General features: G+C 36.3%; 1 protein-coding gene and 2 long non-coding RNA genes across 12 annotated transcripts; 1 reads left to right on the top strand and 2 right to left on the bottom strand.

Annotated features, from left to right (window-relative positions):
* Positions 1-419: 419 nt before the first annotated feature.
* LOC114537671 lies at positions 420-6,325 on the bottom strand. 6 transcript variants are annotated; one of them, XR_003688617.1, is made up of 4 exons: positions 6,259-6,325; positions 2,030-2,127; positions 1,098-1,192; positions 420-567 (listed from the first exon to the last, which is right to left on the bottom strand). It is a non-coding gene; the product is annotated as an uncharacterized LOC114537671 (long non-coding RNA). The 6 variants fall into 6 exon arrangements; XR_003688616.1 differs by lacking the exon at positions 6,259-6,325 and adding an exon at positions 5,788-5,829; XR_003688619.1 differs by lacking the exon at positions 6,259-6,325 and adding an exon at positions 2,975-3,015.
* A 1,042-nt stretch (positions 6,326-7,367) lies between these two features.
* On the bottom strand, positions 7,368-15,050 carry LOC114537670. Of its 5 annotated transcripts, none has more exons than XR_003688612.1 (9): positions 14,757-15,050; positions 14,425-14,468; positions 14,233-14,313; positions 12,400-12,443; positions 12,206-12,286; positions 9,336-9,393; positions 7,983-8,072; positions 7,639-7,776; positions 7,368-7,407 (listed from the first exon to the last, which is right to left on the bottom strand). It is a non-coding gene; the product is annotated as an uncharacterized LOC114537670 (long non-coding RNA). The 5 variants fall into 5 exon arrangements; XR_003688609.1 differs by having other exon boundaries at positions 9,344-9,393; positions 14,757-15,046; XR_003688613.1 differs by lacking the exon at positions 14,425-14,468 and having other exon boundaries at positions 9,344-9,393; positions 14,757-15,045.
* A 4,906-nt stretch (positions 15,051-19,956) lies between these two features.
* On the top strand, positions 19,957-22,257 carry LOC114537659 (spore wall protein 2-like; the record flags this gene model as incomplete). The annotated part of the gene is made up of 3 exons (XM_028558744.1): positions 19,957-20,057; positions 20,311-22,075; positions 22,117-22,257. Coding segments are annotated over exons 1-3 (2,007 nt in total), but the record flags the coding sequence as incomplete, so codon positions are not given.
* Positions 22,258-22,520: the final 263 nt, after the last annotated feature.

The following is a 22,520-nucleotide window of genomic DNA, read 5'->3' on the forward strand; positions in this document are numbered from 1 at the left end:
TTGTCAAGTCACACAGAAGAACTTGCAAAATAAAAACACTAACACCATCAGACGAAAAAGGTTTATTTCTTAAACTTTACAAAGAAAAAAGATTTATAAATCCAAGTTTTGAAAATTGTCACATTATTCATAACATTTCACACTAAAAAATATTAATCAATGAAACTGGGTGCCTTTCAACTTTCTTCAACACCAAGAAAAAAAGAATTTCATCAAAAAAATAATAAGAGAAAATATATTTAAAAAATACTAATACTAAGAAGAAATTAAAGAGAAAAGAAGTATGAGAAAAAGCCAAAAGCAACTGCTAAAATATTTTCAATTGTGAAAGCACAGGGAAAAACATGCAAAATCAAAACACCAACACCACCAGACAAAAAAGGTTTACTTCTTAAACATTACAAAGAAAATTTTCTCTTTATAAATCCAAGTTTTGAAAATTGTCACATAATTGATCACATTTCACACATGTTATCACACACTAAAATATTCAATGAATCTAGGATAGGGCTAAAATAATTCAGGTTCTTCTGGGGTGCCTTTCAACTTTCTTCAACTTCATTCATTCTAAAGAGAAAAAGCATTTCATCAATCCTTTTACGCAAAAAGTTGTATTTTCAACCTGACATCATTAAAAGATATTACTCATTATCTTACTTTAGCCATCTTTCATGGATAGACAATACATTCGTGAATGCATTTTGTTTTATGCCAATTATATCTTACCTGTTTTCAATAAAAAGAATGTGTCACATGCATATATTCAACCCAGAAATATGTCACTATTTAATTTGAACACAGAAAAACTGGGTACCACCCTTCTGAGTACTACAAAATATAAATCACATGGAAATCAGAAAAATTTCTCCCAAGTTTAAAATAGTAATTGCTGGTCTTTTTCATGGATATTTATTGTAAGACCACCACAGGAATTATAGTAATCAGCCAGACTTGTTCAGCTGTTATAGCATTAAGTTTCATCATTGGTTTCACACATGGTGACCATAGAAGCAAATTTCAATTTCATTGTTGTCATCTCAACAATGCAGTGGCTTTTTAAAATCAAATGCTGACCATCCATGACAAAATCAAATTACCTCAGTGCAGATATCTTGTTCACTTTTCAATCAATGTACATCTGACAGTAAAGTTCATATCCACGACTCATGTTGCACTCTTGACCAGGGAAAATCTTGAATATTACAAGAACACATGATTAATATAAATTGCATTTTCAACTATCTTAATTATTGTCTAGTTTTTGGTCAGGCATTCTATGGTTACTTCATCCCTCTATATAAATATGCTATATTTATTCAAAGCCCACCACAGGAATTTATCATTGGTGACCACATAGAGAGCATAGAAGCAAAGTTCACTTAGCAATCCTAACAAAATTGTGACTGCCTGACGATTTTCATGAAGATCCTAGTTGCAGCAAATTCCCCCTTATACTAAATAACAAAATATATATCTGGGCGGTTGATATATATTACAAGGTCACTACAAGAATTTCAGCTGCAAGGCTAATATAAATTTTGAAGGAACAATCAAATTACCTCTGCAAAAATCTTGTTCACTTCCAATTTTCCTCTGACAGTAAAGTCCATATCCACAGCAGCTAATGTGGCTGGTTGCACTCTTGATCAAGGAAAATCTTGAATATATAAAGAAGTTATTATTAAGAAAAAATTCCATTTTCAACTATCTTAATTATTGTCTAGTTTTTCGTCAGGTATTCTATGGTTACTTCATCCCTCTAATATAACTATGGTTGCTATATTTATTCAAAGACCAGCACAGGAATTTATTACTGGTGACACATAGTGAGTATAGAAGCAAAGTTCACTTTATAATCATAACAAAATTGTGACTGCCTGATGATTTTCATGAAGATCCTAGTTGCAAAAAATTCCCCCTTATAGTAAATAACAAAATATATATCTGGGCGGTTGATATATATTACAAGGTCACTACAAGAATTTCAGCTGCAAGGCTAATATAAATTTTGAAGGAACAATCAAATTACCTCTGCAAAAATCTTTTTTACTTCCAATTTTCCTCTGACAGTAAAGTCCATATCGACAGCAGCTAACGTGGCTGGTTGCACTCTTGATCAAGGAAAATCTTGAATATATAAAGAAGTTATTATTAAGACAAAATTCCATTTTCAACTATCTTAATTATTGTCTAGTTTTTCGTCAGGTATTCTATGGTTACTTCATCCCTCTATATATAACTATGGTTGCTATATTTATTCAAAGACCAGCACAGGAATTTATTACTGGTGACACATAGTGAGTATAGAAACAAAGTTCCCTTTATAATCTTAACAAAATTGTGACTGCCTGACGATTTTCATGAAGATCCTAGTTGCAGCAAATTCCCCCTTATACTAAATAACAAAATATATATCTGGGCGGTTGATATATATTACAAGGTCACTACAAGAATTTCAGCTGCAAGGCTAATATAAATTTTGAAGGAACAATCAAATTACCTCTGCAAAAATCTTGTTCACTTCCAATTTTCCTCTGACAGTAAAGTCCATATCCACAGCAGCTAATGTGGCTGGTTGCACTCTTGACCAAGGAAAATCTTGAATATATAAAGAAGTTATTATTAAGACAAAATTCCATTTTCAACTATCTTATTTATTGTCTAGTTTTTCGTCAGGTATTCTATGGTTACTTCATCCCTCTATATATAACTATGGTTGCTATATTTATTCAAAGACCAGCACAGGAATTTATTACTGGTGACACATAGTGAGTATAGAAACAAAGTTCACTTTATAATCTTAACAAAATTGTGACTGCCTGACGATTTTCATGAAAAAGATCCTAGTTGCAGCAAATTCCCTCTTATAATAAATAACAAAATATATATCCGGGCAGTTGATATGTATTACAAAGTCACTACAAGAATTTCAGCTGCAAGGCTAATATAAATTTTGAAGGAACAATCAAATTACCTCTGCAAAAATCTTGTTAACTTCCAATTTTCCTCTAACAGTAAAGTCCATATCTACAGCAGCTAATGTGGCTGGTTGCACTCTTGACCAAGGAAAATCTTGAATATATAAAGAAGTTATTATTAAGACAAAATTCCATTTTCAACTATCTTAATTATTGTCTAGTTTTTCGTCAGGTATTCTATGGTTACTTCATCCCTCTATATATAACTATGGTTGCTATATTTATTCAAAGACCAGCACAGGAATTTATTACTGGTGACACATAGTGAGTATAGAAACAAAGTTCACTTTATAATCTTAACAAAATTGTGACTGCCTGACGATTTTCATGAAGATCCTAGTTGCAGCAAATTCCCCCTTATACTAAATAACAAAATATATATCTGGGCGGTTGATATATATTACAAGGTCACTACAATAATTTCAGCTGCAAGGCTAATATAAATTTTGAAGGAATAATCAAATTACCTCTGCAAAAATCTTTTTCACTTCCAATTTTCCTCTGACAGTAAAGTCCATATCCACAGCAGCTAATGTGGCTGGTTGCACTCTTGATCAAGGAAAATCTTGAATATATAAAGAAGTTATTATTAAGACAAAATTCCATTTTCAACTATCTTAATTATTGTCTAGTTTTTCGTCAGGTATTCTATGGTTACTTCATCCCTCTATATAAATATGGTTGCTATATTTATTCAAAGCCCAGCACAGGAATTTTTACTGGTGACCCATAGTGAGTATAGAAGCAAAATTCACTTTATAATCTTAACAAAATTGTGACTGCCTGACGATTTTCATGAAAAAGATCCTAGTTGCAGCAAATTCCCCCTTATAATAAATAACAAAATATATATCGGGCAGTTGATATGTATTACAAAGTCACTACAAGAATTTCAGCTGCAAGGCTAATATAAATTTTGAAGGAACAATCAAATTACCTCTGCAAAAATCTTGTTCACTTCCAATTTTCCTCTGACAGTAAAGTCCATATCCACAGCAGCTAATGTGGCTGGTTGCACTCTTGACCAAGGAAAATCTTGAATATATAAAGAAGTTATTATTAAGACAAAATTCCATTTTCAACTATCTTAATTATTGTCTAGTTTTTCGTCAGGTATTCTATGGTTACTTCATCCCTCTATATAACTATGGTTGCTATATTTATTCAAAGACCAGCACAGGAATTTATTACTGGTGACACATAGTGAGTATAGAAGCAAAGTTCACTTTATAATCTTAACAAAATTGTGACTGCCTGACGATTTTCATGAAGATCCTAGTTGCAGCAAATTCCCCCTTATACTAAATAAAAAATATATATCTGGGCGGTTGATATATATTACAAGGTCACTACAAGAATTTCAGCTGCAAGGCTAATATAAATTTTGAAGGAACAATCAAATTACCTCTGCAAAAATCTTGTTCACTTCCAATTTTCCTCTGACAGTAAAGTCCATATCCACAGCAGCTAATGTGGCTGGTTGCACTCTTGCAAGGAAAATCTTGAATATATAAAGAAGTTATTATTAAGACAAAATTCCATTTTCAACTATCTTAATTATTGTCTAGTTTTTCGTCAGGTATTCTATGGTTACTTCATCCCTCTATATAACTATGGTTGCTATATTTATTCAAAGACCAGCACAGGAATTTATTACTGGTGACACATAGTGAGTATAGAAGCAAAGTTCACTTTATAATCTTAACAAAATTGTGACTGCCTGACGATTTTCATGAAAAAGATCCTAGTTGCAGCAAATTCCCCCTTATAATAAATAACAAAATATATATCCGGGCAGTTGATATGTATTACAAAGTCACTACAAGAATTTCAGCTGCAAGGCTAATATAAATTTTGAAGGAACAATCAAATTACCTCTGCAAAAATCTTGTTCACTTCCAATTTTCCTCTGACAGTAAAGTCCATATACAGCAGCTAATGTGGCTGGTTGCACTCTTGACCAAGGAAAATCTTGAATATATAAAGAAGTTATTATTAAGACAAAATTCCATTTTCAACTATCTTAATTATTGTCTAGTTTTTCGTCAGGTATTCTATGGTTACTTCATCCCTCTATATATAACTATGGTTGCTATATTTATTCAAAGACCAGCACAGGAATTTATTACTGGTGACACATAGTGAGTATAGAAGCAAAGTTCACTTTATAATCTTAACAAAATTGTGACTGCCTGACGATTTTCATGAAGATCCTAGTTGCAGCAAATTCCCCCTTATACTAAATAACAAAATATATATCGGGCAGTTGATATATTACAAGGTCACTACAAGAATTTCAGCTGCAAGGCTAATAAATTTTGAAGGAATAATCAAATTACCTCTGCAAAAATCTTGTTCACTTCCAATTTTCCTCTGACAGTAAAGTCCATATCCACAGCAGCTAATGTGGCTGGTTGCACTCTTGATCAAGGAAAATCTTGAATATATAAAGAAGTTATTATTAAGAAAAAATTCCATTTTCAACTATCTTAATTATTGTCTAGTTTTTCGTCAGGTATTCTATGGTTACTTCATCCCTCTATATATAATATGGTTGCTATATTTATTCAAAGACCAGCATAGGAATTTTTACTGGTGACCATAGTGAGTATAGAAGCAAATTCACTTTATAATCTTAACAAAATTGTGACTGCCTGACGATTTTCATGAAAAAGATCCTAGTTGCAGCAAATTCCCCCTTATAATAAATAACAAAATATATATCCGGGCAGTTGATATGTATTACAAAGTCACTACAAGAATTTCAGCTGCAAGGCTAATATAAATTTTGAAGGAACAATCAAATTACCTCTGCAAAAATCTTGTTCACTTCCAATTTTCCTCTGACAGTAAAGTCCATATCCACAGCAGCTAATGTGGCTGGTTGCACTCTTGACCAAGGAAAATCTTGAATATATAAAGAAGTTATTATTAAGACAAAATTCCATTTTCAACTATCTTAATTATTGTCTAGTTTTTCGTCAGGTATTCTATGGTTACTTCATCCCTCTATATATAACTATGGTTGCTATATTTATTCAAAGACCAGCACAGGAATTTATTACTGGTGACACATAGTGAGTATAGAAGCAAAGTTCACTTTATAATCTTAACAAAATTGTGACTGCCTGACGATTTTCATGAAAAAGATCGTAGTTGCAGCAAATTCCCCTTATAATAAATAAAAAATATATATCCGGGCAGTTGATATGTATTACAAAGTCACTACAAGAATTTCAGCTGCAAGGCTAATAAAATTTTGAAGGAACAATCGAATTACCTCTGTGCAGAAATCTTGTTCACTTCCAATGTTCATTTGAAAGTAAAGTTCTATCCACATTAATGTTGCACTCTTGTCCAAGAAAAATCTTGAATATAAAAGACATTATTAATAAAAATTCCATTTTCAACTATCTTAATTACTGTCTAGTTTTTGGTCAGGTAATCTATGGTTACTTCATCCTTCTATATATAACTATGGTTGCTATATTTACTTCAAGACCACCACAGGAATTTATTACTGGTGACACATAGTGAGTATAGAAGCAAAGTTCACTTAGCAATCTTAACCAAATTGTGACCGCACTGACAATTTTCATGAAAAAGATCCTAGTTGCAGCAAATTCCCTCTTACTATTGAAATAACAAAATACATACCCAGGCAGTTGATATGTATTACAAGGTAGTGACAAGATTTTCAGCTGCAAGGCTAATATAAATTTAGAAGAAACAATCGAATTACCTCTGTGCAGAAATCTTGTTCACTTCCAATGTTGACCAAGGAAAATCTTTAATATAATAAGACATTATTAATATAAAATTGCATTTATAACTACCTTAATTATTGTCTAGTTTTAGCAGAAGGCACACAAACAGTAAAGTAAAATACTTAACTTTGACCAGACAGCACAACAATCTTGCTCAGAAAGGTCCGCGAACGGTCCACGTGTATAGTTTTCTTCGGCATCGCCATTTTGAATTCGGCCGGGCGAGTCTTGAACTGATTTCTATTTCAACTGTTCTCTTGACGTTCGTCTTGATAACTAGCTGTTGAGATAAACGTTAATGACAAAATCTTCAGTTCTGCTTCAGTCTATGGGTACGAAAATTGCTCAAGACATAAATTTTCAGTAAAAAATTATCATCATTGCAGGCAAAATTAATCTCGAAACTTTAGATAACCTTGTACGCAGAATATTTCATATTGTATATGGTTTTTTGTTATTTCTGACCGACAATTAGCAGAAGGCACACAAACATCAAAGTAAAATACTTAACTTTGACCAGACAGCACAACAATCTTGCTCAGAAAGGTCCGCGAACGGTCCACGTGTATGGGATCGCCATTTTGAATTCGGCGGCGGCGAGTCTTGAACTGATTTCTATTTTCTATTTCAACTGTTCTCTTGACGTTCGTCTTGATAACTGGCTGTTGAGATAAACGTTAATGACAAAATGTTCAGTTCTGCTTCAGTCTATAGGTGCGGAAGTTGCTCATGACATAAATTTTCAGTAAAAAATTATCATCATTGCAGGCAGAATTAAGTTCGAAATTTTAGATAACCTTGTACGCAGAATATTTCATATTGTATATGGCTTTTTGTCATTTCTGGCCAACAATTAGCCGAAGGCACACAAAACATCAAAGTAAAATACTTACTTTGACCAGACAGCACAACAATCTTGCCCAGAAAGGTCTGCGAACGGTCCAGGTGGATGGTTTTCTTTGGCATCGCCATTTTGAATTTGGCCGGGCGAGTCTTCGCATTCATCTTGACAACTAGCTGTTCAGATAAACCTATATACAACGAAAAAAAAGGGTTCGGCTCAGCTACACTGTACTCCTTAAGGAAGGCCTACGGCCTTCCCGTAGATTAGTGTAAAGGCCTACAAGTGGGAACTAGTCTAGCAGCGTGCGGGGGACCAAAACGCTCAGGCAAACGGTCCCCCTACTGGGGTCGGACAAAGCAACCGCAGATTACGCATATAATCGCCGGAACCCACCTTTTAGTCAACGGCGAACTCCTTCTTCTTCGAACAATCTTCAATCTTGCTGAGCTTCGATCTTGCTGTCCACCTTCGATCGCCACCAATCTAAAGAAATTTTTTTTTAACGTTGAGATTAGTTTCATAGGCAATAATTACCATGTGATCTTAGCAGATCACGTGGTATGATAATGTACGACAACATGCCGATCAACTCCGAACATCATCGTGAGCGATGTTACTATAAACGAATCACTAAACGCCTAGAAAAAAGTTGTCCTTTCCTATATTTCAACCTTTTAAAAGCAGTGCATTCTAGTTTTGTTTTGAAGCACAATTTGTTTTTTGCTTCTAGTTTTTTGGTTTCGTTTTAAAAGGTGAATTGTCTCTGTGTGCCGAATTCTTTGTATTTCTGATGTCAAACATCCTGTTCTTTTTGGTATCATAAATATAAGCTCCTTTGTTTTGGAGACATACAACAGTTTTTTTTATATTTTAGCCAAAACATATAGCAGCAATTACAGATTCACTAAGTTCATTCTCATCTTGATTCACAAATTTTTAAAGGACTTGAATCGATTCCATGCGGTCTACAATAGCTGGGCGAACGTCTTACACCTAAAGTCAGTCAAAGATTGTTGTATCTCAATTCTTCAGCTTCAGTGGTTCTTTAGACTTAGCAATAGTTTATTTCCCTTTCTTATCATTGCATTCCAGTTTAAAATTATAGTTTATATTGTATTTCCAGGCATTTATTCCATATTTCCCTTTCTTATCATTGCATTCCGGTTTCAATTTATAGTTTATATTGTCAGACAATAATTGTCTTTCCAGGCATTTATTCCACTACATATCTCCAATATTGTAAAATGGTTCTTTAACCCTCAGATCAAAACATTGGCAAAAACAATCTGAAACACAAAATATTAACATCAGACTCTGATAAAACAACATTGAATCAACGTTTAAACAATTCTACTTCCCCTCATTCTAAGGCTACTAAATGGTGCTGACCCCTCTTATATATCAAACTACATGCATCAACCTGCCTTGGCAAAAACAAAAACGGGCTTTAAAGAGTTAGTTTTCCATTTCTTTTCTTAGCACTTAATCGAATGTTTCAAAATACAAACTAATTTGGCAACACAGGTCCCACAATTATGTCAAACACCGAATACATGGTCTGAAATAATTCGCCATTCCTCTCGCCTCTCGACTGAAGGCGGATTTTTTAATAAAATTAAACCACAAATCTTTTTAAAACTACTGCACCCTTACTGAAGTGTTCGGTTGGGGCATGGAATGTTAAAATAAAACAAAAACAACACACTATTAAAAAAAGTACGAAAATTTAATAAAATGGCGGCTTACTGCCTTACCTCGTGGTTTTCAAATCGCCTTTCACTTCATTTCTCGCTGGACTTTTAATCTAACAAAGCAGAAAAAATGAACGTCATTTACGTGAAATAAATGCTTTGGCATAACAAACATTCTTACTCTAAAACGTTGAACTAATGCAAAAGAAATCGACCGAAAAAATATTCAGAAAATTCCAACATTCGATGCGCGAGGACGAAGTCATATTAAAAAAGGCAGCAAACAAAAACATACGCTTATAAGATATATATCTAGATATACTTATAATCGGAATATCTTTTTCTCAACAAGCTTCACTTCATTAAAATAACTTTATAGTTTCTCTTTAAAACATAGAAAATTAAAAAATTTCCGGGCTTTCCTTCCTTCGCCTTTCTTCTCCGAAATCTATCCTCGTTACCCGGTTTTTCGCGTACTGGGCGTGCCGAATGCCCCCCCTGATTTGTGCACAATTTACCGTACAATTTTATATTATTGATACTGCATGTCTAAATTCTAAAACGATCAATATTTTCAATACATTCAATATTTTTCAGGTAATTAGTTATTGTATTTAAAATTAATTGTGATAATGATTTATTTGATTCTTTCTCCATGTAAATAATCATGAGAACAAGCATAGGCATAGAGTATGGGGGGCTGAGGGGCTCGGCCCCCCAAGAAATCTTACTGGGGGGCCTCAGCCCCCCTAAAAATTTGCCAAAAAGTAATAATTGCATCAGAGCAATGTTGAATCTTTCAAAAAAGATCTTTATATACACATGAAACGGTATTATTATAGTTGATTATAATATATCGAGCAACTCGGAAAAGCAATTGCGAAATACAGAATTTTCAAGCTGTAAATCATAAAATACATGGCAGCTTGTAAAATCATAAAATACATGGCAGCTTGTTCATTTTATCTTTCATTAGCTTTTCTACCCACAACAGGTCAAAATCATTGGTAAATATTTTCTCCACCTATCGGCCATATGAACCATGACTACCGATGCAACTATATATCAAGAGGAAATTTATTCTATTTAATTTTATCTAATGTCAGAAAGTGTTGCTAGCTAGATATCATGTATCTAAAGTTTAAGCCCCCCCAGAAGAAAACAAAACTCTAAACCTATGAAACAAGTTTCAAAATTCATGTTTGTAAATTCATAAATCCTTGCTCTTTGCACAAAATTCCTCAGTCAGCACTTTTTTATTGCTAAGACTCCCAGTGCAATCAATTACTCAGGCTTTTTGGAAAACCTGGAAGGATGGCCCACAAAATCAATTTGGAATTTCCCACAATTTGCATAACCATCCAGAGCTCCCATTTTCATCATATAATACCAATAAAGATACAGTACAGATATCAGATATACAGAGACAAAAGAGTACAGAGATCAACTGAAGCACTAACATATTGTACATGATCCAATAAACATCTGGGGCTTTTAAGTCTAGGTCATTAATTTTTTTTCATTTTCATTTTGAAAAATATAAAAATCTTTTCATGACATATTGCAAGTCAAGTTGCTCTGAGTAAAAAAGACTTGTAGAAAATTTCAATTGCTATAGTTACCCAGAACAAACACACCCAATGGTGGAAATAGACGATTTTTGCAAACAAGATAACAAACTAGGTTTTAACGCTAAAATGACAGCATTAGTTTTTTTAGTTCTAAATATTTTTGCCTCCAAGCTGAACCTCAAATAAATAAAATTTTCCAAAACATTTTACAGGCTATATATTTAAAACTTCTATGATCTATCTAAAATAAACAGTCCCTATTTTACGTAGACTGAATGGTTCACGTCCCAGCCAATTGTCTTTAGAATAAACCATGAGAATTTTATCAAGTTACCTTTATTATTTTTCGAATTATCGTGCACGAAAGTAAGGGGAATGACAATTTTAGCTTGCTAAGAAAAACTAAAAAAGTTTTTCATTAATTATACAGAACAATGAAACAAGCTAATCGACTCCTTAAATTTTTAAAACAGGGTAAATCTACATTTTCAATGACCAACACCACCTTAATGAAATCTGCCAATTCTAGAGAGAGCATTTAATAGAGAGAGGCATTTATATCATTAGCACCACCATATTTTGAAGAAGTGAAAATACCACTAAGACTAAATATCAATAATTTGTGATGCCATTCTAATACATACAGCATCAAGTGTTAGTTAATGCAGTTTGTGCATGTAAACTTAAAAAGTCTCCCATGTGTTTCAAAGTCGCAATTTAGGGCATGTGCCTATTGCAAAAATTTCCTCATTGTCAAAGTTTGTGCAAACTGTTTGTGAATGTTTCCAAAACAAAACAATTAAATTACAAATTAAAATTGAACATTATAACCAGACACTCTGAAACACACAACCACACTAGGGACATTAAACATTACTGGGACGATTAAGTTCAAAATGGAAAACAAAATCATCTATTTATTGAACAACTGAGCTGAAATATTTTGATGTAAATAGTTTAATTGTCAATGGAAGTACATATTTAATGCGTAAGATGCAGGTACATTCATTCACAAGACCTGTTAGAGTACTTTTAAACTTGGGTTATCCACCGTTTAAGCTAAACGCCTTTCGAACAACCGGCCCCTGGTGTTTTGATTCAGAAGAGGCATTTATTAGACATAGATGCCTAATGCAAACATATGTTGAAGAGAGTAGTTTCAGACGTTTATAGGATAGAGACCGTTCATTGCATCATTTATGAGTGCAATCAAATCGAGTCCGTAAAATGCTGTAATACTATGACACAAGTTACTCAATATTCAATAACCTATCAAGCTCATTTGGAATTATACAAAGGAAAAGGAAAGCCCAAACGAAAATCATATTTGATTATATTTATGTAAGAAACTCACCGTAAAATGACTGAAGTAGGTTTTCAAGGAGGGACTTTGTTATCCACCATGTTACAAATGAATTTGTTTGGATGCTTCCTTCTAAAAATGCAATATATACCAACTGCAGTTAATCCATACATCTTTAGCAACACTTGTTCAGTTCTAGGCAGACAATTTTTGATGCACAATTTTTTCAAAATTAATAAATATACCTTGTTATTCTGTGAGCTGATAAAAGCCTGATCTCATTTACAATCTATAAGATATCAAAAGTTGAAAAGTTTTACTCATTTGTAAAAGTTATAAGTAATCAGATGATAAAAGGCGAACATGCAGAAGGTGGGTTAATAGTTCACATTTCCACGCAATATTTGTCCATTACTAGCTGGTAGTCATCACAGTAAACCATCAATTATGAGTAAAAGCAATCAGCCACAAAATCAATTTGGAATTTCCCACAATTTGCATAACCATCCAGAGCTCCCATTTTCATCATATAATACCAATAAAGATACAGTACAGAATAAAGATATCAGATATACAGAGACAAAAGAGTACAGAGATCAACTGAAGCACTAACATATTGTACATGATCCAATAAACATCTGGGGCTTTTAAGTCTAGGTCATTAATTTTTTTTCATTTTTATTTTGAAAAATATAAAAATCTTTTCATGACATATTGCAAGTCAAGTTGCTCTGAGTGAAAAAGACTTGTAGAAAATTTCAATTGCTATAGTTACCAAGAACAAACACACCCAATGGTGGGAAATAGACGATTTTTGCAAACAAGATAACAAACTAGGTATTAACGCTAGAATGACAGCATTAGTTTTATTTAGTTCTAAATACTTTTGCCTCCAAGCTGAACCTCAAATAAATAAAACATTTCCAAAACATTTTACAGGCTATATATTTAAAACTTCTATGATCTATCTAAAATAAACAGTCCCTATTTTACATAGACTGAATGGTTCACATCCCAGCCAATTGTCTTTAGAGTAAACCATGAGAATTTTATCAAGTTACCTTTATTATTTTTTGAATTATCGTGCACGAAAGTAAAGGGAATGACAATTTTAGTTTGCTAAGAAAACTAAAAAGTTTTTCATTAATTATACAGAACAATGAAACAAGCTAATCGACTCCTTAAATTTTTAAAACAGGGTAAATCTACATTTTCAATGACCAACACCACCTTAATGAAATCTGCCAATTCTAGAGAGAGCATTTAATAGAGAGAGGCATTTATATCATTAGCACCACCATATTTTGAAGAAGTGAAAACACCACTAAGACTAAATATTAATAATTTGTGATGCCATTCTAATACATACAGCATCAAGTGTTAGTTAATGCAGTTTGTGCATTTAAACTTAAAAAGTCTCCCATGTGTTTCAAAGTCGCAATTTAGGGCATGTGCCTTTGCAAAAATTTCCTCATTGTCAAAGTTTGTGCAAACTAATTGTGAATGTTTCCAAAACAAAACAATTAAATTACAAATTAAAATTGAACATTATAACCAAGACACTCTGAAACACACAACCACACTAGGACATTAAACATTACTGGGACGATTAAGTTCAAAATGGAAAACAAAATCATCTATTTATTGAACAACTGAGCTGAAATATTTTGATGTAAATAGTTTAATTGTCAATGGAAGTACATATTTAATGCGTAAGATGCAGGTTCATTCATTCACAAGATCTGTTAGAGTACTTTTAAACTTGGGTTATCCACCGTTTAAGCTAAAAGCCTTTCGAACAACCGGCCCCTGGTGTTTTGATTCGGAGGAGGCATTTATTAGACACAGATGCCTAATGCAAACATATGTTGAAGGGAGTAGTTTCAGACGTTTATATGATAGAGACCGTTCATTGCATCATTTATAAGTGCAATCAAATCGAGTCCGTAAAATGCTGTAATACTATGACACAAGTTACTCAATATTCAATAACCTATCAAGCTCATTTGGAATTATACAAAGGAAAAGGAAAGCCCAACCGAAAATCATATTTGATTATATTTATGTAAGAAACTCACCGTAAAATGACTGAAGTACGTTTTCAAAGAGGGACTTTGTTATCCACCATGTTACAAATGAATTTGTTTGGATGCTTCCTTCTAAAAATGCAATATATACCAACTGCAGTTAATCCATACATCTTTAGCAACACTTGTTCAGTTCTAGGCAGACAATTTTTGATGCACAATTTCTAAAATTAATAAATATACCTTGTTATTCTGTGAGCTGATAAAAGCCTGATCTCATTTACAATCTATAAGATATCAAAAGTTGAAAAGTTTTACTCATTTGTAAAAGTTATAAGTAATCAGATGATAAAAGGCGAACATGCAGAAGGTGGGTTAATAGTTCACATAATTCCACGCAATATTTGTCCATTACTAGCTGGTAGTCATCACAGTAAACCATCAATTATGAGTAAAAGCAATCAGCTGTAATCGTTCCACATGTTAAATTCCACTTATTCGAATTCGAATAAGCTTTATATCGCTTAAGATTACACTTAAAGAATAAAGCAAAGAGACGGGAATATTTTCAATACCTTTCCGAGCTTGTAGCGCCAACAATTTACGATCTTTTTGCAAGCAAAAACATTTCTTGATTGACCACCATATTGAATAGATCGAGAGAGAAGCTCGTCGTGAACTGCGCATGTGTTAGGTTCAGCATAAATTATTACATCATAGATACGATTACGTAAACTTCATTTGCATATATCGTAGCTAGAGATTTGCCAGGCGGAAAACGGATTCTTATTATAAATATGAGAGCCCAACATATAACCTTAAAGAAAGTCATCATTACTTTTAAACTTCAATTGTTTTGATGGCTTTCTTAAATGTTATATGTTGGGCTCTCATATTTATAATAAGATTCATTTGCATATATTGATTAGACAGATCATAAATTAAAAAGGAAGACAAAAGAGGTTGCTACCACAACCCGGGGGCACTTTGGGGGAGAAAAACAAACCCCCGCCGCGCCCATAATTGAGGTAACAGAGAGGAGAGTTTTTAGAAAGATCCCGAAGGATCTCCAACGATACCGCCATAGGCAGCACCGAGAGAAGACAGTCACATAATTCTATTTATTCAAATTAACTATATACTTATTTAAAAGAATTCTAAATAAAACTAGATCAAAATTAACTATTCTAATCACCATGCATTTTCCAATGGGCTGTTAAACTCTTCGAATGTCATAATGATTGTTGTTCTTCCTAATTTTTATAGAAAAGGAGTACTTCGCACGTAAAGTTAAAGTTTAAGAAACTTTAAAAAACCTCTGCAATCTTAACATTTAGTCCAAAATCGTCTACCACTTCAAGTTCTTTTCTATAGAAAGGTGATCTAGATCCCCTTACACTCGTATGTACCGATCTTAGAATTTCGAATGAGATTCTGGTTCTCAACCAAGCTATGAAAACTGCATAACGTTCATGGTCTCTTCCTGCTAATTTCTGCGCCAGCTGAGTAAGAAACTTGTGGCATTCAGACCCCATTCCACCATTGGTTCCAAGAACAAGTGGGGTAAAGGAGCCCATTTCAACATCTAAAACTCTCTGTTGGTATTTTCTCTTCTTTTCGTTCTCGTTTCCTTAAAAGTGTTCTGGGTAGGGCGGCTTGGTTACATCGGGAGTTTACATGCCTTACTCTTACGTCAAAAAATGCAGTAGCTCCACGTAGCCAGAAACCGTCCGCCTTCATGTCCAATCTCGCTTCGGGACTTATATTGGCCGATCTCAAGTCAAATCTCTCATTATCAAGGGGTTGAAGATGAGGCTCAATTTCCACATTCTTACACACTTTATCCAGTTGCGCTGTTAGCAAATTACGGATTCCATCGTGCCTTTGTGCCACGAACCCACCTTTTTTACAAGAGAGGGCATGATTGATGTTAAAGCGATCTCCACACGCACAATGACTTGGTAAATCGTTCAAAGTTAAATTGTATCTCATTCGTAACGAGTCTCTGAATTCTTGCTTCTTGAGGGCTAGACCTTGATCTTTGAGTGGAATCGCATTTAGCCAGGAACTCACTCCTTTGTCTCGGGATTGCTTTACCAAGAACAGTAGGTCTGGAGAAAGTGTTGCATCAATGTTATCCATTCTTGACTTAATAATTTCCGCTTTGTTTGCTTGCTGCATTCGCTTCAGATCATCTATAGACTGCTCTATCGGTTCCAAAGCCTCACTCTGCTGTTTAATTGAATTTACATGTTGATTAGTAAATAATTTTGAGGCTGCATATTGCAAAGGAGCTTCTATTCTCAAATTCGGTACGCCTAATCCCCCTTGAGCTAGCGTTAGGGTCACAAGCTCACTCGCAAGGGGTTCTTCTTGACCAAAAAATTGTGGTACGAGAATGTCATTCAATGTTTCATGTATCGGTTCTACGTACTCTTCGAAGGCCTCAATTGTTCGCATGAAGTAGGTAAATTTTGATTTGTATGCTTTCGTAAGGGCAATGTAGGCTGCATGAGGCTGGCTTTTCGCGATTTCCGTGAGTGATGAGATATCTTGTACCCATCCTTGAGTTTTTTCTTTACAATACTCATCTTTATATTCTTTTGATCCTATAACAGCACCCAAATGGCGTTTTCCTTCTGTTGTAATTTTAACTTCTTCTCCAAAGATCTGCTCTGCTTCTTTGGCCAGTTCTTGCATCTTCATTATCAGCCAACACTCTGGACCATTTACTAGATAGCCGTATTTCTTTCCTTCCTCTTCCAAATGCTTATACCAATTATATAAATGTGTCAATCTTCCTCCTCCCGCTGAGTCATCAGCCAGCCATACTTGTTTGATTTCTGGTATGTTCAATCTCAAACTTTGAATCATTATAGCTGTGTTAATTGAGTACCAGGACATAGCTAGAAGATCCGCTTGGGTGGTACCTTCTTGCGACAAAATCTCACCTCCCCCACATATGAATAGCCTGGAGGGGCATCTGTAGGTGTTAATGATGTATATGGACATTCTGTTGCAGGTTATTCGAAGATTGTGCATTGCTACCGCTGTATTCATTTGGTTAAAAGCATTGGTCGCATCAATTAATAGGATTCCATCAGTCCCTTCTTCCTCAAAAACATGGCTCATGGCATGTATTGCTGCCTCGGCCCCAGCACTGTATCCTGCACAAACTTGCAATGGCCCTGTTGCTTCCCTTATCTCCGCTCTCAAGAATGAAGTTACTGTTTTACCGATTATTCTACGCAGCACTTCCCCCACTCCAATTGGTCGAATTCCAGGATGTTTTTCTAGTGGAATTAGCCTACAGGATGTGTAGCTTTCTAACAGGGATGGATGGTAGCATAATTTCAACAGATTTTTGGTCATCGTTGATATTTCTTCTCTTAAGATCTTAGTTTCGTTACTGAAATTCTTTGCATAAAATTATGTCTGCGTCCATACCAGACGGTCCAGCTGAGCGCTTAGTTTTAAAAGCTGCGTCATAAATCATCTGCTCATTGATGAGGTCAAAAATATTGGACGCCATTCGATTTACGGGACCATTTAGAAGGCATTCGTCCTCTACATCACTAGCTGCCGGGTGTTTCTCTTCAAAGCTTCCAAAGTTCCGGCGAAAGATCTAGTAAACCCGGGGAGCTTTCTTTATCCAGAAATTTAATCGCCGCGGATAGTTTTCCTTGCATTACCAATTGGCGGAAACTCTGGAGATATCATTTACTGTGCGGGGTTTTCTTGATGATAAGAACCGATCTTGTGTAAATCTCACTTCTTTCATTAGTAGATTCAAGCCCCTTGCTTCATAGGGTTAATCTTCGTTTTATCGCTGTGCTGTGTTCTTTGCTCTTTGATGTTGCCAAGGCTTTTGGAGAATCAAAGATGGAAGCACCATAAAGGCTTTCAATGCAATCGAATTGAGATCAGAATTGGAATTGAATTGCTTTAGCCAATAAGTCAACTCTGCAATGAAATCTTTTCCCGCTCTGCCGGAGGGTATATAAAAATGTTCTTCTAAAATGGACGATTTCGTCATAGATTTTACTAATCTGATCGCATAAACTTTGTTGATAATAGAAGCCCACATTTTTTCTTTGATTTCAGACGCCATAACATCCAATTCAGGTAGATTTGGCTTATTATTTGCATTTCCTGTGTCATTATATTTTGGTTCCAGTGGTGTCACAGGGAACGATTTGGAATGCGAACATTATTGTGCTCTGTGCTAATTTCCGTTGTATGGCTTTGTTCCGATTCCATCAGTCAGAGGGGATTTGTAAAGCGCATTCTCCTGTCCATGCAAATTTCTGCAGCTTTACCGTTGCAGAGGCGTGACTGCAGTTTCCCCTTTGCTTTCTCAGGATTTATTTTCGCATGTCCTAATTTCTCAACATTTGAACTATCTATTAGAATTGCTTGCTGTGCGAGGTGTTGAAAGGCGACGGTACCCGACTCGTTCTCCATACAACTTGATTTCATTTTGAGCTTAGAGCATTTACGAAGCTTACATATGTGATGACTTGTCTTTCTATTCAAACAACAATTACACTCGCCACAATTTATTTTCCTCAGGCACGGTTTGCAGCTACCACATTTTCTCCTTCTTTTCTTAACAACACCTTGCTCTAAATCGACTATATGCCTCGCTGTCGCATGTTGACCGCCGAAGTTTGTTCATGACTTTCAACGTTCATTTGATCTAGACCTTCTACATTCGTCGTAACTGGATCGTAATTTTCGATTGTAGAAACATCGGTAATATTTTCTACATCATTTTCTACTAGTTGTATTAAATGTTCAGCCAAATCACAAGAATTTTGGCTGATATTTTTTGAAATCGCAGAGCCCAAATTTTCATGACCGTCTGGCAGAAGTGAGAAAGGTCAAGAAAGGAAAGATGACAACCGAAAACCCTGAGAAGAGAAGAGCACACAACACCACAACATCTCATTAAAAATGTCTAGTATATATGTGACATAGCTCAGGGTGTTGATTGTGGGAGTGTTCCACATGCGCACTGAAATTTTAACCATGACCATATTAGTTCACTGCGACTGCGTGGCGTTTTTTGCTATTCTATTTGCGTTTGATCATCTGGCATTTGCAATAGCATTTAGATTTGTTAAAAAAAAAGCAAAGTGAAAAATGGAAAATTTTGTTTTGGCGGATAGTGTATATATAGCGAACGTACCCGAAGGTCCAAAACGTGCACGTCCATAAATCATATGCCTACGTACATACAAGTCGCAGATGTAGTAAATTACGCGGACCTACAAAACATCCACGTGCTTACATCGTATGTATACTTGTAAACTTTGAACTAATTTTTCATCAAGCCTTGGACATAATTAAGCCCTTTTTTTCAAGCAGCTAATTACCAAAACTTTCCAACAGTAACACGAAATTCTCCCTCGAAAGCCAATAAAAAATACTCTTTTCTTTCGGGTCGTGACAAAAACATTTTTTCCCGATGCAAGATTCGAACCACCACCAACTTACCAGTTGCTACACAATTGTCGTTACCCTGCGACTATTCGCCTCTTTCGATAATGAGTGGTGTTTTTTATTTTACTTAAATCTTTTTTTTCAAGAGATTGATGAACATTTCGTCCAGCATATAACCATTCCCCAAATAAACACGAGAAAGTTAGGAAAATGTTGGGGAAATGTTGGGGAGATGTTGGGGAGATGTTAGGGAGACGTGGGGAAATGTGGGGGAGATGTTGGGAAAATGTTGGGAAATTGTTGGGAAAATGTTAGGAAAATGTTGGGAAAATGATGGGAAAATGTTGGGAAAATGATGGGAAAATGATGGGAAAATGTTGGGAAAATGATGGGAAAATGATGGGAAAATGTTGGGAAAATGTTGGGAAAATGTTGAGAAAATGTTGAGAAAATGTTAGGAAAATGTTAGGGAAATGTTGGGAAAATGTTGGAAAAAAGTTGGAAAAAATTTGGAAAAAAGTTGGAAAGAAGTTGGAAAAAAGTTGGGGAAAAGTTGGGGAAATAGTGGTGTAAAGGTTGGGAGGATATTGGGAGAAAGTGTGAAAAGTTTTGGAAAAAGTGGGGAAAAATATTGGTAAAATTGAGGGGAAAGGTTGGGGAAATGTTGGAGGGAAATTGAGAAAGGAAGGAAAGGGGAGAGGAAGGAAGACAGGACAGAGAAGGAAGAAAAGGGAGGGGAAGGAGGGAAGAGGGAGGGAAGGAGAAGAGAGGAAGAAGAAGGAGGAGAAGGAAGAGGAGGAGAAAGAGGGGAAGAAAGAAGAGGAGAGGAGAGGAGAGGAGAGGGAAGAAGGGGGAAGGAAGGGAAGGGAGGGAGAGGGGAAGGGAGAAGGGAGAGAGAAAGGGGGAGGGGAGAGAGGAAAGAGGGGAGGAAGGAGGAGAAAGAAAGAAAAAAATGAGGGGGAAAAAAAGGGAAGGGGAAGAAGGGAGAAAAAAAGAGGAGAGAAGAAAGGGGGGAAAAGAAAAGGGAGAAGAAAAAGAGAGAGAGAAAAAAGGGGAGGGGAGGAAAGGGAAGGAAAAGGGAAGGAAAAAAGCAGAGGGGAAGAGAGAAAAGGAGGGAAAAGGGGGGGAAGAAAGAAAAGGAGAGAAGAGGAGAAAAAGAGAAGAGAGGAAGGGAGAAGAGGGGGGAAAAGGAGAGGGGAGGAGGAAAAAAGAAAGAGGAAAGGAAAAGGGGGAGGAGAAGAGGGGAAGAAAGAAGGAGAGGAAAGGGGAAGAGGAGGAGAGGGGGAGAGAAAGAAGGAGAAGGGAGAGGAAGGAGAAGGAGAGGGGAAGAAGAAAGAAGGAGAGGAAAGGAGAAGGAGGGGAGAAGGAAGGAGGAGGGAAAGGAAAAGGAAAAGGGAGAAGAGGGGAGAGAAGGGGGGAAGAGGAAAGAAGGGAGGGAAGAAAAGGAGGGGGGAAAGAAGAGAAAGAGGAGAGAGGGAAAAGAAAGGGAGGAAGAAAGAAGAGGGGAAGAAAAAAGGAGAGGGGAAAAGGGAGGGAGAGGAAAAAAAAGAAAGGAGAGGGGAGGGGAAAAAAGGGGGGGGAGGAGAAGAAAAAAAGGGAGGAGAAAGAGAAAGGGGAAGGAAAGAAAAAGGGGGGAGAAGAAAAGAAGAGAGGGGGGAAAGAGAAGAGGGAGGAGAAGAAAAAAAGGGGAGAGGAAGGGGAAGGGAAAGAGAAAAGGAGGGGGAAGGGGAAGGGAAGAGGAGGGAAAGGGAAAAAGGGAAGAGGAGGAAAGGAAAGAGGAGGGAAGGGGAAAGGAAGAGGAGGGAAAGGGAAAAAGGGAAGGGAGGAAGAGAAAAAAAGGGAAGGGGGGAGGGAGAGAGAAAAGGGGGAAAAAAGGAAGAAAGGAGAGGGAGGGGAAAAAGAAGAGAGGGAAAGAAGAAAGAGAAAGGAAGAGGAAGAGGAAGGGGAAGGGGAAAGAAGAGGGAAAGGGGAAAAGAAAAGAGGGGGAAAAGGAAGGAAGGAAGAGGGGAAAGGGAAGGGGAAAAAAAAAGGAAGGAGAGGGGAAGGAAAAGGAGGGAAGAAGAAAAGGGGAGGAGGGAGGGGGAGGGAAGGAGAGAAGAGGGAAGGGGGGAAAGGGAGGGGAGGGAGAGAAGAGGGAAGGGGAAGGAGGGGAGAGGGAAGAGGAGAGAAAAGGGAAAAGGGGGGAAGGGGAGAGGGAGAGGAGGGGAGAGAAAAGGAGAGGGAGGAGGGAAGAGAAGGGGGGAAGGGAAAGGAAGGGAGAGGAGAGAGGAAGGGAGAAAACAAGGGAGGGAGGGAAAAGAGAGGGAAGGAAAAGGGAGGAGAAGAAGGGGAGAAAGAGGGAGGAAAAAGGGAAAGAAAAGGGGAGGAAAAAGGGGGGAAAAAAGGGGAAGAAAAGGGGGAGGAGGAGGAGGAAAAGAAAGGAGAGGAAAAAAAGGGGGAGAAGAAGGGGAAAAGGAGAGAAAAAGAGGGGAAAGAGGGAGGAAAAAAAAGAGAGAAAAGGAGGAGGAAAAAAAAGAGAAGAAAGAGAGGGGAAGAGAAGAAAGAAAAAAGAAGGAAGGAAGAAAGAAAAGCAAGAAGGGGGAGGAAAGAGGGGAAGAAAAAAAGGGAGGGAGAGAGAGAGGAGGAAAGAGGGGGAAAGAAAAGGGGAAAAAAAAGAAGGGGAGGAGAAAAAGAAAGGGGGAGGAAAAAAAAAGAGGGGAGAAAAAAAAGGGGGAGGAAAAAAAAGAGGGGAGAGAAGAGAAGGAGAGGGGAGGAAAAGGAAGGGGGAGAGAAGGGAGGAGGGAGAAAGAGGGAAAGGAAAGGAGAGAGAGAGGGAAAGAGAAAGGAAGGAAAAGGAAGAGGAGAGGGAGAGAGGGAAGAAGAGAGGGAAGGGAAGAGAAGGAAGGAGAGGAGAG

Source organism: Dendronephthya gigantea, unplaced genomic scaffold (assembly GCF_004324835.1).
Source record: "Dendronephthya gigantea isolate DGI-Jeju-01 unplaced genomic scaffold, DenGig_1.0 000161F, whole genome shotgun sequence".
Lineage (NCBI taxonomy): Eukaryota > Metazoa > Cnidaria > Anthozoa > Malacalcyonacea > Nephtheidae > Dendronephthya > Dendronephthya gigantea.